Consider the following 13,267-nt stretch of genomic DNA (forward strand, 5'->3'; position numbering starts at 1 on the left):
CTTTTTTTTTTTTTGAGACAGAGTTTTGCTCTGTCACCCAGGCTGGAGTGCAGTGGCGCGACTTTGGCTCACTGCAACATTCGCTTCCGGGGTTCAAGCGGTTCTCCTGCCTCAGCCTCTGGAGTAGCTGGGATTGCAGGCGTGCACCACTGCGCCTAGTTTTTGTGTGTTTAGCAGAGGTGGGGTTTTGCCATGTTGGCCAGGCTGGCCTTGAACTCCTAACCTAAAGTGATCCACTGGCCTCGACCTCCCAAAGTCCTGGGGGGGTTACAGGCGTGAGCCAACAAGCCTGGCCCCATAATTAGCTTTTGAGTAGCACAGTAATATTGCAGGGTGTGCACTTAAAAAGAATTACTTTATGAGCAGACATGGCTGGGCGCGGTGGCTCACGCCTATAATCCCAGCACTTTGGGAGGCTGAGGTGGGAGGATCGTTTGAGGTCAGGAGTTCAAGACCAGCCTGGCCAACATGGTGAAGCCCCATCTCTCTAGAAATACAAAAAGTTAGCTCGGCATGATGGCAGCCGCCTGTAATCTCAGCTACTGGGGAGGCTGAGGCAGGAGAATCACTTGAACCTGGGAGGCAGAGGCCCACTGCACTCCCTAGCCGAGGTGACAGCGTGAGACTCTGTCTCAAAAAAAAAAAAAAAAAAGAAGCAGATGATAAATTAACCTTAATTCTTGTTGGAACCCTGAGTTGGGTGCTTTACACGCCAGTAACCTCAGAACTGGAGGTGGGCCTGCCGTGGTGGCTCAGCTCTGTAATTCCAGCACTTTGGGAGGCTGAGGCGGGATGGTCTCTTGCGTCCAGCCTGGGCAACATGGCGAAACTTCATCTCAACAAAAAATACAAGAATTAGCTGGGTATGGTGGTGCTCGCCTGCAGTCCCAGCTACTAGGGAGGCTGAGTCAGGAGGATCTCTTGAGACCAGGAGGTGGGGGTTGCAGTGAGCCCAGATCGTGCCATTACACTCCAGCCTGGGTGACAGAGCATGACCCTCAAGAAACAAACATAAAGGCCGGGCACGGTGGCTCATGCCTGGAATCCCAACACTTTGGGAGGCTGAGGTGGGTAGATCACCTGAGGTCAGGAGTTTGAGACCAGGCTGGCCAACGTGGCAAAACCCTGTCTCTACTAAAAATACAAAAATTAGCCGGGCATGGTGGTGCATGTTTGTAGTCCCAGCTACTTGGGAGACTGAGGCAGGAGAAGCACTTGAATCTGGGAGGTGGAGGTTGCAGTGAGCTGAGACCGCGCCACTGCACTCCAGCCTGGGCAACTGAGCAAGACTCTGTCTCGAAACTAACAAACAAAAGAATTGGAGGTGGCCTAGCCTCTGTGTCTAACAGGCCTGGGCCCTCCACACCCAGCACAGAAACTCAAGCCTTCAGTCACTGGAGCCATGGGGAGGGTGGGAGGAGCCCACAGCTCAGGGGCACTGGGGCAGGCAGGAAGAGCCTCAGAGAGGAAGGGGTGACACCCCCCACCCTTGGGAGGGGCCCCCAGCGGTTGCTGAAGCTGTGTGAGGAGGAGGAGGAAGTGAGAGGAGGAGGTGAGGTGCTGCAGGAGGTGAACTGGGCTGGTGGAGACAGAGGCTGGGCCTGGGGCTGGGTCTCCGGACAGAGGCCTGGCTTTTCTGTCAGGGTAGGGCCTAGCCCCCGCCCTCATAAAAGAGGAGACATAGGACGCTTGGTGAGATACCCTGAAACCTCCCCACTCTGACCCCGCAGCCAGGCCCCAGGCTGGCCAGGAGTGGCCCCTCACACTGGTTCTCCCCACTTTCTCTGCCTGTGGCATTGAAGACCCCTGGCACCATGGCCCAGGCCCTGGGGGAGGACCTGGTGCAGCCTCCCGAGCTGCAGGATGACTCCAGCTCTTTGGGGTCCGACTCAGAGCTCAGTGGGCCTGGCCCATATCGCCAGGCCGACCGCTATGGATTCATTGGGGGCAGCTCGGCAGAGCCAGGGTAAGGGGGCAGGGTGAGGGATGGTGGGATGCTGGGACAGAGGACGGGGGCTGAGGGCTGAATTCTGGAGGGAGGCCGGGAGGGTCTGGTGGTAGGAATTGGGAGGGGGACTCAGCCAGTAGCACCCCTCCGCAGGCGCCAGGTGGAACCCTAAGGTGGGAAGGGTCGGGGAGGCCTCTGTACATCTCTTACCCCCAGCCTCCGAGGGTTCGCACCCACCACTGGGGCAGAACATCCTTCCCCTTTGAACCTCTGGCTCAGGAATCCCAGATCCGAATCACAGACCCATACCTCCTCCTTCCCCCTTTCCCCAAGCTACAGACAGAAACACAAGTCCAGATATATCCCCAAGCTACAGACAGAAACACAAGTCCAGATATATCCCCAAGCTACAGACAGAAACACAAGTCCAGATATAGACAGAAACTTGCCCCAGGTCACACAGGAGATCAGACACAGACTCAGACTCAAACTCAGGACTCCAGGCTTTCAGTCCAGGGCTCTCTCCAGCCAGCTTCCCCTGTGAATTGTGTCCCTGTCCTGGGTGACAGCCAACCAGCCCCTCCCCCAACACACACCCACTCACCCCTTCAGTCTCCTGCTTCTGCCCACATTGGAGCCACATCCTTTCCTGTCCCCATGACAAGCATTGGCAGCTCCTGGGTCACAGGTCACCCCACAGGGCTCCCAGAGATCCCTAGGGCCAGGAACTGGGTTCACCTGGGTAGCCTGGAGGGTGGCAGTGTGGGCCCTGGGTAACAGCTGCCCAGCGCCTGGATACCTGTGCCATGCATTTCCAGGCCGGGCCACCCGCCTGCAGACCTCATCCGCCAGCGGGAGATGAAGTGGGTGGAGATGACCTTGCATTGGGAGAAAACCATGTCCCGGCGGTACAAGAAGGTGAGGGGGCAGGGCAGGGGCCCCATTGGCCTCCATGGCTCATTCCTGTCTGCCTCGGCCCACATCTTGGCAAAATGTACCCACCCTGTGTCCCAGCACCTCCTGTCTTTGCTCCCTGCCACCCAAAGTGGGCCTCTGCCTGCTGATGAGCTGTGCCTGGGGCCTGCCAGCGGGAGTTATGGAGGCTGCCTAGTGGAGCCCTTGGCCTCGCCCACAGGTAAAGATGCAGTGCCGGAAAGGCATCCCGTCTGCCCTGCGTGCCCGGTGCTGGCCCCTGTTGTGCGGGGCCCATGTGTGTCAGAAAAACAGCCCTGGCACCTATCAGGTGAGGGAGTGGGCAGGGGCCCCAACTCCCCTACCCAGAGCCCCTCACCACACCAAACCCTCACACCCACCTTCCTGGCTACCCACAGGAGCTGGCAGAGGCCCCTGGAGACCCACAGTGGATGGAGACCATTGGCAGGGACCTTCACCGCCAGTTCCCCCTGCACGAGATGTTTGTGTCACCTCAGGGCCACGGGTACGAGGCCGGTGATACCCAGGGACCCCCAGCCCCCCAAGCCCTGGGTGCTCCAGCCCACTTTCCCCAGCCCAGCTGTACAGTCTTACATCTCAGGGGACCCAGCAAGGCCCAGGGAGACTGAGGCCTGGGCAGAGACCCCCAGAGGGTGGAGAAGGAGGTGCCTGCAGGACTGGCCCCTTATGGGGTCTTCCGGCACAGGCAGCAGGGGCTCCGGCAGGTGCTCAAGGCCTACACCCTGTATCGACCGGAGCAGGGCTACTGCCAGGCCCAGGGGCCCGTGGCTGCTGTGCTGCTCATGCACCTGCCCCCGGAGGTGAGTGACCTTGACCCCGCTCCAGGAACCCTAGTGACCTAGGCCCAGGGAGCCCCATCCCCAGGAACTGTGGCCTCAGAAACCTGCGACCCTTGATTCCTGGACCCTGTCCTAGTGACCCAGGGCCTCATGACTGCCAGCCTCAGAGACCTTCAAGCCTAATGACCTTGACTCCAGTAACCTGGGACCCTTGACCCCAACCTTGATCCCAGTCATCTAGGAATCTGGATGTTATCACCTTGACTCCACGACTCCTGATTCTGAACTTGGGGACTGTGACCCCAACCCCAATGGCCCCAGAAACCCAGGACTTGAACTTTGGGACACTTCCAACCCTTGGCCAGTGAACCCCAACCCTGTGACCTTCAAATCTAACACCATGAGCCCTGTGATTTCCAACACCCTAAACCCCTCAGCAGGCCCTGTTTTGGGCAGAGGGGGGTGCTTTCGGGAAGGGCTCCCAGGAACTGAGCAGGTTAGGAGTGGCCCTGAGTCCAGGCTCCTGTGGTGCCCAGGCCATCCCCTTCGCTCCTTTCCCCTGTCCTGACTTCCCCTCTGCGGTCCCTTCCTTCGTGGGCACTTACAGGCCTGTGCCCTGCCCCTTCCCCAGGAGGCCTTCTGGTGCCTGGTGCAGATCTGTGAGGTCTACCTCCCTGGCTACTATGGGCCCCACATGGTGAGGGGCTGGCATGGGGGCTGGAAGAGGGAGGGGCAGGGGTCCGGTGAGTGGGTGGGGGTCTGGGGACTGAGGGAGGTTGAGCCTGGGGGTGGCGGTGCTGGCCTGCTGACGGACGTGGCCACAGGAGGCTGTGCGGCTGGATGCCGAGGTGTTCATGGCCCTGCTGCGGCGGCTGCTCCCGCACGTGCACAAGCACCTGCAGCAGGTGGGCGTCGGGCCCCTGCTCTACCTGCCCGAGTGGTTCCTGTGCCTCTTCGCCCGCTCCCTGCCCTTCCCCACAGTGCTGCGTGTCTGGGATGCCTTCCTCAGTGAGGGTGAGTGGGGCAGCCAGTGGCTGGGGCAGGAGCCTTGGGGTATGGGTGGGGAGGTAGCTCACCAGCCCCAGGGTTCCCTTTTTGAGCCTCAAATCACAGGACTGGGTATACCAAAGGTGATGGCCTGGTGCCTGGTGGTACATCACCTATCACCCATCACCCAGGCACCGCCTGGTGCAGAGCTGGGCCAGGGAGGCTTCCAGGGGAGGCAGATGGGACAGGAGCTGGGCAATCACAGCACATGGAGGCCCGAGTGTCTCAGGGACAGTAGGAGGCGTTCCTGCCCGGAGCCCGCAGGCACCTGCTGCATGCTCACTGGCTCCAGACGTGGATCTGCAGCTGGGAATCAAGTGATGGAGACCTTCATTCTGGCGGGGGTGGGGATGGGTGGCGACAGTAACCAAATTCACACAAGATATTTATAGATTGTCAGAAGTGTCATGAAGAAAATAAAAGTAGGGATGTGACAGAGTGTCAGGGGAGCGCAGGGGCGATGGCTGCATTTAAGCTCCTTCTGGCTGCTCTGTGCAGGAGGAGGACTCACCGGGGTGCCTGTGGACGCCTAGGCCAGAGAGGCCACTGTCCCCAGGGGCCAGGCTACAGTCCATGAAGGAGGGAGGGCTTGGAGCCATGAAGCCAGAGAAGTGGAGGCTGGGGGCCAGGCCAAGAACGGGAGGGGAGTCGGAGCAGGGCCAAGCTGGACTCCCTGTGTCTTTGGGACTCCGCCTTGATACTGCCATCGGTAACCCACCTGCATTCTGTTCTATGTGTGAGATCTGGAGGTTGCACCTTAAAACGTGGTAGAAATCAATCAGCATGCATACTGAATGCCTGTCGTGTGCTTGGCCGGCTTCCTGCCCTCCGCACAGTGGAGGAACCATTGGCTGGCTTAGAGTTCTGATCACAGGTGTCCAAGTCGCTATCCATGTGGTTACCTCCCAACCAGCCTCAGACCTCGAGAGCAGGGCTGGGCAGAGCTGGGCAGGGCCTGACCTGCCCGCCTGAGGGCAAACACTACACAGGCTCCCTTTATCAGAAGGACGATAGCATGAGTAGTGATTGTTTCTTGACAGTCACCATCATCACTCAACCTCGCCGGTCCCCTGGTGTCTTCTCAGATCAGAGGCTGCCAGGAAAGGATTCTGAGGCTCCAGAACTAGCCCAAGCTTGCATTGTGGGGAGTGCACCAAGTGCTATGCTCCTAGCTTAGGGGAGAGCAGTTCTGCCTAGGATCTTTCTAGAATCAGAGGGTCACAGATCCAAGCTGGAAAGGCCCTTAAAGGGCTCCACCTGACCTTTCCTCATGGAGATGAGCAAGCTGAGGCCCAGGGAGGGCTTGGTGTGAAGGCATCAGTAGCCCCGGGCTCCTGGCAGGAAGCTGGTGACTTGGAGGGGACTGGAGCCTTGGGGTGTGGGCGGGGAGCTAGCTCACCAGCTCCGGGGTTCCCTTTTGGAGCCTCGAGTCATAGGACCAGGTGTGCTGAAGGTGATGGTCCTGTGCCTGGTGGCACATCACCTGTCACCCGAATACCGCCTGGGGTAGGAGCTGGGTGATCATAGCACATGGAGGCCTGACCGGCTCAGGGAGGGTAGGAGGTGCTCCTCCCCGGAGCCCACAGGCACCTGCTGGGCACTTGCTGGCTCCAGATGTGGATGGCATCTGAGCATCAAGTGATTGAGACCTTCATTCTGGCGGGGATGGGGATGGGAGGTGACAGTAACCAAATTCACAAGATATTAACTCTTCCCCAAAGCATCTGTGGCTCTTGAGGCTAACTTGACCAGTGCAGTGGGCTGTGTCGCCCAAAATGCAACTCTACCCTCTGTCATTGTACCTGAACTGGGGGGCGGGGGCCGAGCTGCAGGAGAGTGGCAGGCACATGGCTGAAGGCAGGTTTGGGTGCAGAACTGTGGAGGGGCAGGGCCAGCCTCCCAGTGAGTGAGCCTCGGGCCTGCAGGTGCCAAGGTACTGTTCCGTGTGGGGCTGACATTGGTGCGCCTGGCGCTGGGCACTGCAGAGCAACGAGGGGCCTGCCCTGGCCTCCTGGAGACACTCGGAGCCCTTCGAGCCATCCCCCCCGCGCAGCTGCAGGAGGAGGCCTTCATGTCACAGGTGGGTGCCCCCGCCTCTACTCGGACTTGCCCAGCCCCTGCTGCATGGGGGGAACTGAGTCCCAGAGCAGGAACCCAAAGCGAGAATGGGGACTTAGTTCCTGTCCCCTGAGCTTCAGAGAACACGAAAACTCGAGGCTTCCAGTGGCTTTCTGTGGCTCCCCAGCGAGGCTGTCAGTCAGCCCCTCAGTCCTCAGCCACTTCCTGGGCTGGGGACCTCAGTTTCCTGTTCCTGCCTTGAGGCCGGGCAAACGCAGCACCAACTGCTCCCCACAGGTGCACAACGTGGTGCTGTCAGAGCGGGACCTGCAGCGGGAGATCAAGGCCCAGCTGGCCCAGCTGCCTGATTCTGTGCCGGGGCCCCTGCCCCGGCCACAGGTCCGCCTCGCTGGGGCCCAAGCCATCTTCGAGGCCCAGCAGCTGGCAGGGGCACGACGAGGCGCCAAGCCTGAGGTGCCTCGGATTGTGGTGCAGCCCCCAGAGGAGCCCAGACCACCACGGCGGAAACCCCAGACCCGCGGCAAGACTTTCCATGGGCTCCTGACTCGGGCCCGGGGCCCCCCCATCGAGGGGCCTCCCAGGCCCCAACGAAGCTCCACCTCCTTCCTGGACACCCGCTTCTGAGAGGACCATGGACTCAGTGTTCCCCAGTCTCAATTGCCTGATGGCTGATGCCAGCCCTGCAAATAGGCACTGCACTTTACTCTTGGGACTCGGCTTCCTTCCAGGCAGGGACCAGGCGGTGGGGGAGGAGGAGGTGCTCCGTGGTACATACTGGGTCAGGCACTAGCATGGAGGAGGGTCACAGAGTGGGGCACGTGAGGACTCATGGAACCGTCCTGGTGCCCAGGCCCTCACAAGTACCAAAGCCAGCACCACAGGAGTCAGGGAAGGGGTTGGCTGGGTTAAGGGACCCCAGAGGGCTCCGGGAATAAAATCTTTTTGAACTTGGATCTTCAGATCTTCAGAGCCTTGGACGGCACTGGATCAAATGCCCTCCTCCCAACCCCAGACAGACAGCCCTTCCCCTCCTCCCTCACCTGCCCTTCCCAGCCCTGCCCTCTCCTGGTCCTGCCCTGGGGACACACTGAGGCTGCCCACTGGCAGCTGGGGAAGGTGTTTACATTAATAAGAGCCAATTGAAAGTCACCCTGCCCCACCATCTGGGGATAGGAGTGGCTTTTGCACCTGCAGGAGGAGGGCGTCCCAGTGGATGGCGAGTCGAATTCTACCCCCTCTTCTGCCCTCCTTCCCCTCCCTCCAGGGTGGTTTAGAACTCGCTGGGATGGGGGACTGTAACCCAAGTCCTCCCCGCACCCATGGTCCTGGTCACATCTGTCAAAGGGACCCAGGCAAGAACAAAGGCCTAGTGTGCTGCGGACAAAGGAGAAAGGTCCCGCCGGCCCTCGCCCCTCCCTGATCCCTGTGTCTGCCCCCTCGGGACCGCCACCATGGAAACCCCCTCCCACACTCACTAATAGCCCCCGTGGGTGCCTAGGACTTGAGCCATCACCAGGGCAACAGGGCTGGTTCTGACACAGGCGTGTGTCCCGCACTACCCGTTCCCAAGTGCCCGCCCCTCGATGGGGAACACGGCAGGACTCCATATGGATGGGAGGCATCTGCAGGCTCGGGCTCCGGAGGTGGTCATCGGGTGGGGTGTCAGTGGAGTCACCTGTCGGACTCTGGGTTTGGAATGTTCTTGCAACAGGGCCACAGGCTGCATCTATGTGACAAGTGCCAGGTCCTGGGTCCTGGGCAGACCTGTCCTACTCCCAAGGAGCCTACCCCCTGGAATAGGGAATCATGGTGGCCCAGACCCTTATCTGTCATTTCTCTGGGGGAAACTGAGGCTCAGGAGGAGCAGGAACTTGCAGAAAGCCTTACTATCCATGGCAAACCCAAGGTTTACCCCTGCCCTGACCACTGGCAGCTCTCTGCTAGGCAGCCCCCTGGGAGTGCTTTCTCCTTCTCCTTCCCCGCCCCACCCCCAATCCCGCACCAGTCCGTGTGTGTGGAGGAGGCAACAGTCAGACTCTTGTGCGTTAGAGCGCGCTCCAGAGCCTCCTCCGCCCACTCCTCCTCACCCCGCTGGGGTGCCTGCAACTTAGTAATAGCCTCCTTACCTGTAGTTTACAAAGCCCTTTCCCAGACACCCCCTGCCAGACCCTCTCTCTGCAGGTAGCCCCCGATATCCCTGTTAGAGACACAGAGGCTCAGTGAGGACAAGGACCTCACCGAGGCCCACAGTGAAAGGCAGAGCCAGCTGGAATGCAGAGGCAAGGCTCTGTGCTGTGTAGACTATGCCTTAGCCTTAGATGAGGAGTGTCTTGGTGGAATCTCAGGCACTGTAGCAGGCAGGGTGGCCGGGGTCAGGGGGCACTTGTCCCTGAAGTCTACTTGGGAGCTCCCCACCCTCCACAGTTCAGCTCTTCACCTGGGAGAATAGGGGAGCAAGGTGCAGCAGCCTCAGCCCTGGGCCGAGGGTCTGTCATGAGCCTGCAGGGGCATGGTGGCAGTGGTTCACCCTGGACACAGACCCTAGGAGCAGGTGGTCTCCAGCAGGGCCCCTCTAGCTGGGGCTCAGTCACTGCCTTTCCTACTCAGGAGACTGTTTTCTGGGCAGCCCTTCTGTAGGTTTCCTTATCAGTCATCTGCATGGGAGCCCTAACTCATGGGTCGGACAGACGAGGACCAGTGCTCTCCCGGTGTGAACCCTCGCACACATGCGTTCTCACAGGCTCTCCTCCGCAGGGCTGCGCCGGCCCCCACAGCACCTTTTTGACAGCTAAGGAAATATGTCTCTCCTCCAGGCAACATGCAGCCTCACCAGAGTGCACGGTGTAGCAGAGTGGGGCATGATCTCTCACCCAGGTGCCTTTGTGCAGTGAGCAACCGACACAAACATGCTCAGTGAACCTAGAAAGTCCCTACAGATCTGCCTGGAAAGGGGCTCAGGGAAGGGAAGCGATGCCTCGGAGAGCGCTCAGTGTGTGGGGACAGGAGCTGGGAGGGCCCCGGCATGTCAGTCAGCCTGTCTCAGAGTGGGGCATGCAGAGTGGACACGAGTGGGGGCATGCAAAGGAGTGGATGGGTGGCAAATGGGTGCCTGCCATGGATCGGGGGGACCCATGGTCTCCATCTTGCACTGCCACCCACTTGAGGTTCCCTGAATTCCCACACTGTTCCAGGCTCCCAGAGGGGTCAGACTTGGACTCCCCGACATGGGAAAGGCCCTTTCTCCTTCTCTGAGACTCAGTATTCTACTGCGGATAATGGGATTATAATAGCCTCCACCCCAGCCTCAAGAGTGCTCTCCCAGCTCATGATGGTGATCACGACTGTTCAGTCCAGCCGCGCAGCAGCCAAAGCACTGCCTCTCCTCACCCCACCCCTACCTGACTTGGCTCCGCCTCAGGTGATGTCCAGGCTTTCCTGGCAGGGGCAGAGCAGAACCACCCTGCCCACCTGCCTGCCCCAAGTCCCAGGGCCCTGAGCTTGGGCTGTAGCTGCGCAACTCTGATTTTCCTCTGTGTCCACAAGGCAAAAGCCAGTGCAGCCAGGGACCAGCCAGGGTGGCCTGGGAGAGGGCACACCACACAGCTCTCTGTGCGGGCATGCACGTATTCTGGCAGAAGATCCCAGCTCTGCCTCTCACTAGCTGTGTGACCTTGGGCAAGTCGCACGACCTCTCTGAGTCTCATAATTGCTCCCTTGCATGTGAAGTGTTAAGCCTGGGCTAAGTGTGCACTGTATCCTCATTTGAAGATGAGAAAACTGAGTCCCCGGGGCTGCAGAGCTTGTTGAATTTGTTGTTACATGTCAGAAACTCATGCTCTTTGGATCACACCCAGGCCCCACCGTGGGACCCCATGGGCGCTCAGGCCACCCAGGCAGCAAGGGATTGGGTCTCCTGGGGTGGCTGTACCTCATTCCTGGAGCCTGGGCCAGCTGCTGGGAGGGCTGCATGTGGGCCTGGAAGTTGTGTGGGGAATGTGGGCTGGGCTAGGCACCCTGGAGAAGCCATTTCCGCTCTCTGCCAACCCCCTCCAGTGGTAGACAGGGATGTGTCTGCACAGACTGCCCTGTTTATGTCCAACAGCTGTTATCTCTGTCCCTGATATGTGTGGGCCCCTCAGTGCTCTCCCCCAGGCCAGGAGGCTCTCAAGGACAGCCAGGGCTCAATGTGTCCAGCTCTGAGACAGGTAGGGAGAGGGAATGACTGGGGTCTGTGAGGGGGAGGAATCAGAGCCTCGGGCTGCCCTGCCTGGGAGAGGGGAACCAGCCCCATTCTAGGCTGGGAGACTGAGCTTCAGATCACAAAGGGGAGGGGCCCAGGTCCCACAGCCACAGCCAGAGCTAGGATTGAAACCCACTGGTGGGACACACTCCAGGAGAGGGTGTGAATCTTTGGTTGTGCTTCTGTGGGTGAATTGTGGCTGTGACCCAGGTCTCTTGGGGTAGCTTCTGTGGTGGTTTGGGTGGGTGCACTTGGGTGTGAGTATGTGTGTCTTGGGGAGACTGTAGCTTCATCTCCGGGTGTGAAGTCGACCTAGGTGGGTGTTCATGAGCAGAGCAGATTTCTTTTCCTTTCTTTCTTTTCCTTTTTTCTTTTTAAAGAGATGGGGGGCTGGGCACGGTGGCTCACACCTGTAATCCCAGCACTTTGGGAGGCTGAGGTGAGCAGATCATGAGGTCAGAAGATTGAGACCATCCTGGCTAACATGATGAAACCCCGCCTCCACTAAAAATACAAAAATTAGCTGGGTGGACTGGACACAGTGGCTCATGCCTGTAATCCTAATACTTTGGGAGGCTGAGGCAGGCGGATCACCTGAGGTTGGGAGTTCGAGACTAGCCTGACCCACATGGAGAAACCCTGTCTCTACTAAAAATACAAAATTAGCCAGGTATGGTGGCGCATGCCTGTAATCCCAGCTACTCCAGCCTGGGCAACAAGAACGAAACTCCATCCCCCCCCCACAAAAAAAGTAGCCGGGCATGGTGGCTCGCACCTGTAGTCCCAGCTACTTGGGAGGCTGAGGCAGAAGAATCACTGGACCCGGAGAGGCGGAGGTTGCAGTGAGCCAAGATCGTGCCACTGCACTCCAGCCTGGTGACAAAACAAGACTCTGTCTAAAAAAAAAAGATGGGGGGGGGATAGGGGGATAGGGTCAAAAAAAAGAGATAGGGTCTGGGCTGGGCACAGTAGCTCACACCTGTATTCTCAGGACATTGGGAGGCCGAGGCAGGCGGAGCACCTGAGGTCAGGAGTTCAAGACAAGCCTGGCCAACATGGCAAAACCCGGTCTCTACTAAACACACAAAAATTAGCCAGGCATGGTGGCTTGCGCTTGTAATCCCAGCTACTCTGGAGGCTGAGGTAGGAGAATCACTCGAGCCTGGGAGGTGGAGGTTGCAGTGAGCTGAGATCACGCCACTGCACTCCAGCCTGGGCGACACAGTGAAACTCTGTCTCACAAAAACAAAAACAAAAAAAAAGAGAGAGATAGAGATAGGGTCTCACTGTATTGCCAGGCTGGAGTGCAGTGGCACAACCAGGACTCACTGCGGTCTCCACCCCTGGGGCTCAGGTGATCTTCCCACCTCAGCCTCCCAAGTAGCTGGGATTACAGGCCCACGCCACCTCAACCAGCTAGTTTAAAAAAATTTTTTTTTTTTTTTTTTTTTTTTTTGAGACGGGGTCTTGCTATGTTGCCTAGGCTGGTCGCAAACTCCTGGGTTCAAGCAATCCTCCTGCCACAGGCTCCCAAAGTTCTGGGATTAATAGGCAGCCATCACACCAGAAGAGACTGGATCTTATAGACATCCTGGCCCCTGTGTGCAAGTCCACTGGGCCCAGAAGTGAGGAGGAGGCTGCACAGATGTGCGGAGACCCTGACCCAGGAGGGCCTCGCTGGGAGAACGTGCAATAGAGCAGAGCGCTGGCGGCTGGGACAGAAAGTGCAGGGCTGGGAGCTCCAGCCTCTATCCAAAGGTAGAGCTCAGGGCTGTGTGCCCCAGGCTCCTCTCCCGGGCACACCACCCCTAAGGGCGGGCCCTAGTACCAGTCTCTGCCCGCTCCGGCTCTCCCCGCCCCTCCTTTCCATCTCTTCTCCATGGTGGCCTTCCTCTTTCTTCACAGCCCTAAGTCTGTGACCCCCAACGACAGTCCCTGTCCATCTGCACCTGGCCCTCTGTCGGGACTTCCTCTGTGTCTCTGAAGACCCCCGTCTCTCCTTGCCTGCTCCGTGCCCTCCTCCTGCCGGGTTTGTGTCCCGCCCCACGCCCCCAGGTCTGGGACGTTTTCGTGGCGGGTGGGGCGGGCACGTCCCCGGCGGGTCCCTATCGGTCCCTGTCGGTCTGTCCGCCCCGCGCCGCCCCCGCCGGGCACTGGGCATGCCCCGGGCGTTTCTATATAAAGCGACGCCGCTTGGGCCCGGCGCTGTGCCACTGCCAC

At 59.3% G+C, this 13,267-nt stretch overlaps 1 protein-coding gene across 5 annotated transcripts; it reads left to right on the forward strand.

The window, feature by feature from the left end:
• The first annotated feature begins 1,045 nt into the window (after nucleotides 1-1,045).
• On the forward strand, nucleotides 1,046-7,760 carry TBC1D10C (TBC1 domain family member 10C). 5 transcript variants are annotated; one of them, XM_017857120.1, is made up of 10 exons: nucleotides 1,047-1,067; nucleotides 1,731-1,966; nucleotides 2,767-2,866; nucleotides 3,084-3,191; nucleotides 3,280-3,386; nucleotides 3,588-3,702; nucleotides 4,313-4,378; nucleotides 4,506-4,695; nucleotides 6,654-6,808; nucleotides 7,084-7,760. In XM_017857120.1, the coding sequence occupies exons 2-10, from the start codon at nucleotides 1,815-1,817 to the stop codon at nucleotides 7,429-7,431; spliced, it is 1,341 nt and encodes a 446-aa protein (XP_017712609.1). In that variant the 5' UTR covers nucleotides 1,047-1,067; nucleotides 1,731-1,814; the 3' UTR covers nucleotides 7,432-7,760. The 5 variants fall into 5 exon arrangements, with proteins under 5 accessions (XP_017712610.1, XP_017712609.1, XP_017712613.1 ...); XM_017857124.1 differs by lacking the exon at nucleotides 1,047-1,067 and adding an exon at nucleotides 1,290-1,552 and having other exon boundaries at nucleotides 1,803-1,966; XM_017857122.1 differs by lacking the exon at nucleotides 1,047-1,067 and adding an exon at nucleotides 1,291-1,692 and having other exon boundaries at nucleotides 1,803-1,966.
• The last annotated feature ends 5,507 nt before the right edge of the window (nucleotides 7,761-13,267 follow it).

Source organism: Rhinopithecus bieti, unplaced genomic scaffold (genome assembly GCF_001698545.2).
Source record: "Rhinopithecus bieti isolate Rb0 unplaced genomic scaffold, ASM169854v2 scaffold_44159, whole genome shotgun sequence".
Lineage (NCBI taxonomy): Eukaryota > Metazoa > Chordata > Mammalia > Primates > Cercopithecidae > Rhinopithecus > Rhinopithecus bieti.

What these genes read in the sequence shown, in the direction of transcription:
- TBC1D10C (XM_017857120.1), top strand. Translation starts at nt 1,815, where the DNA reads ATGGCCCAGGCCCTGGGGGAGGACCTGGTGCAGCCTCCCGAGCTGCAG. An exon ending in GGCAGCTCGGCAGAGCCAGG is followed by an intron (nt 1,967 to 2,766) that starts GTAAGGGGGCAG and finishes ATGCATTTCCAG; the next exon opens with GCCGGGCCACCCGCCTGCAG. An exon ending in GTGTCACCTCAGGGCCACGG is followed by an intron (nt 3,387 to 3,587) that starts GTACGAGGCCGG and finishes CTTCCGGCACAG; the next exon opens with GCAGCAGGGGCTCCGGCAGG.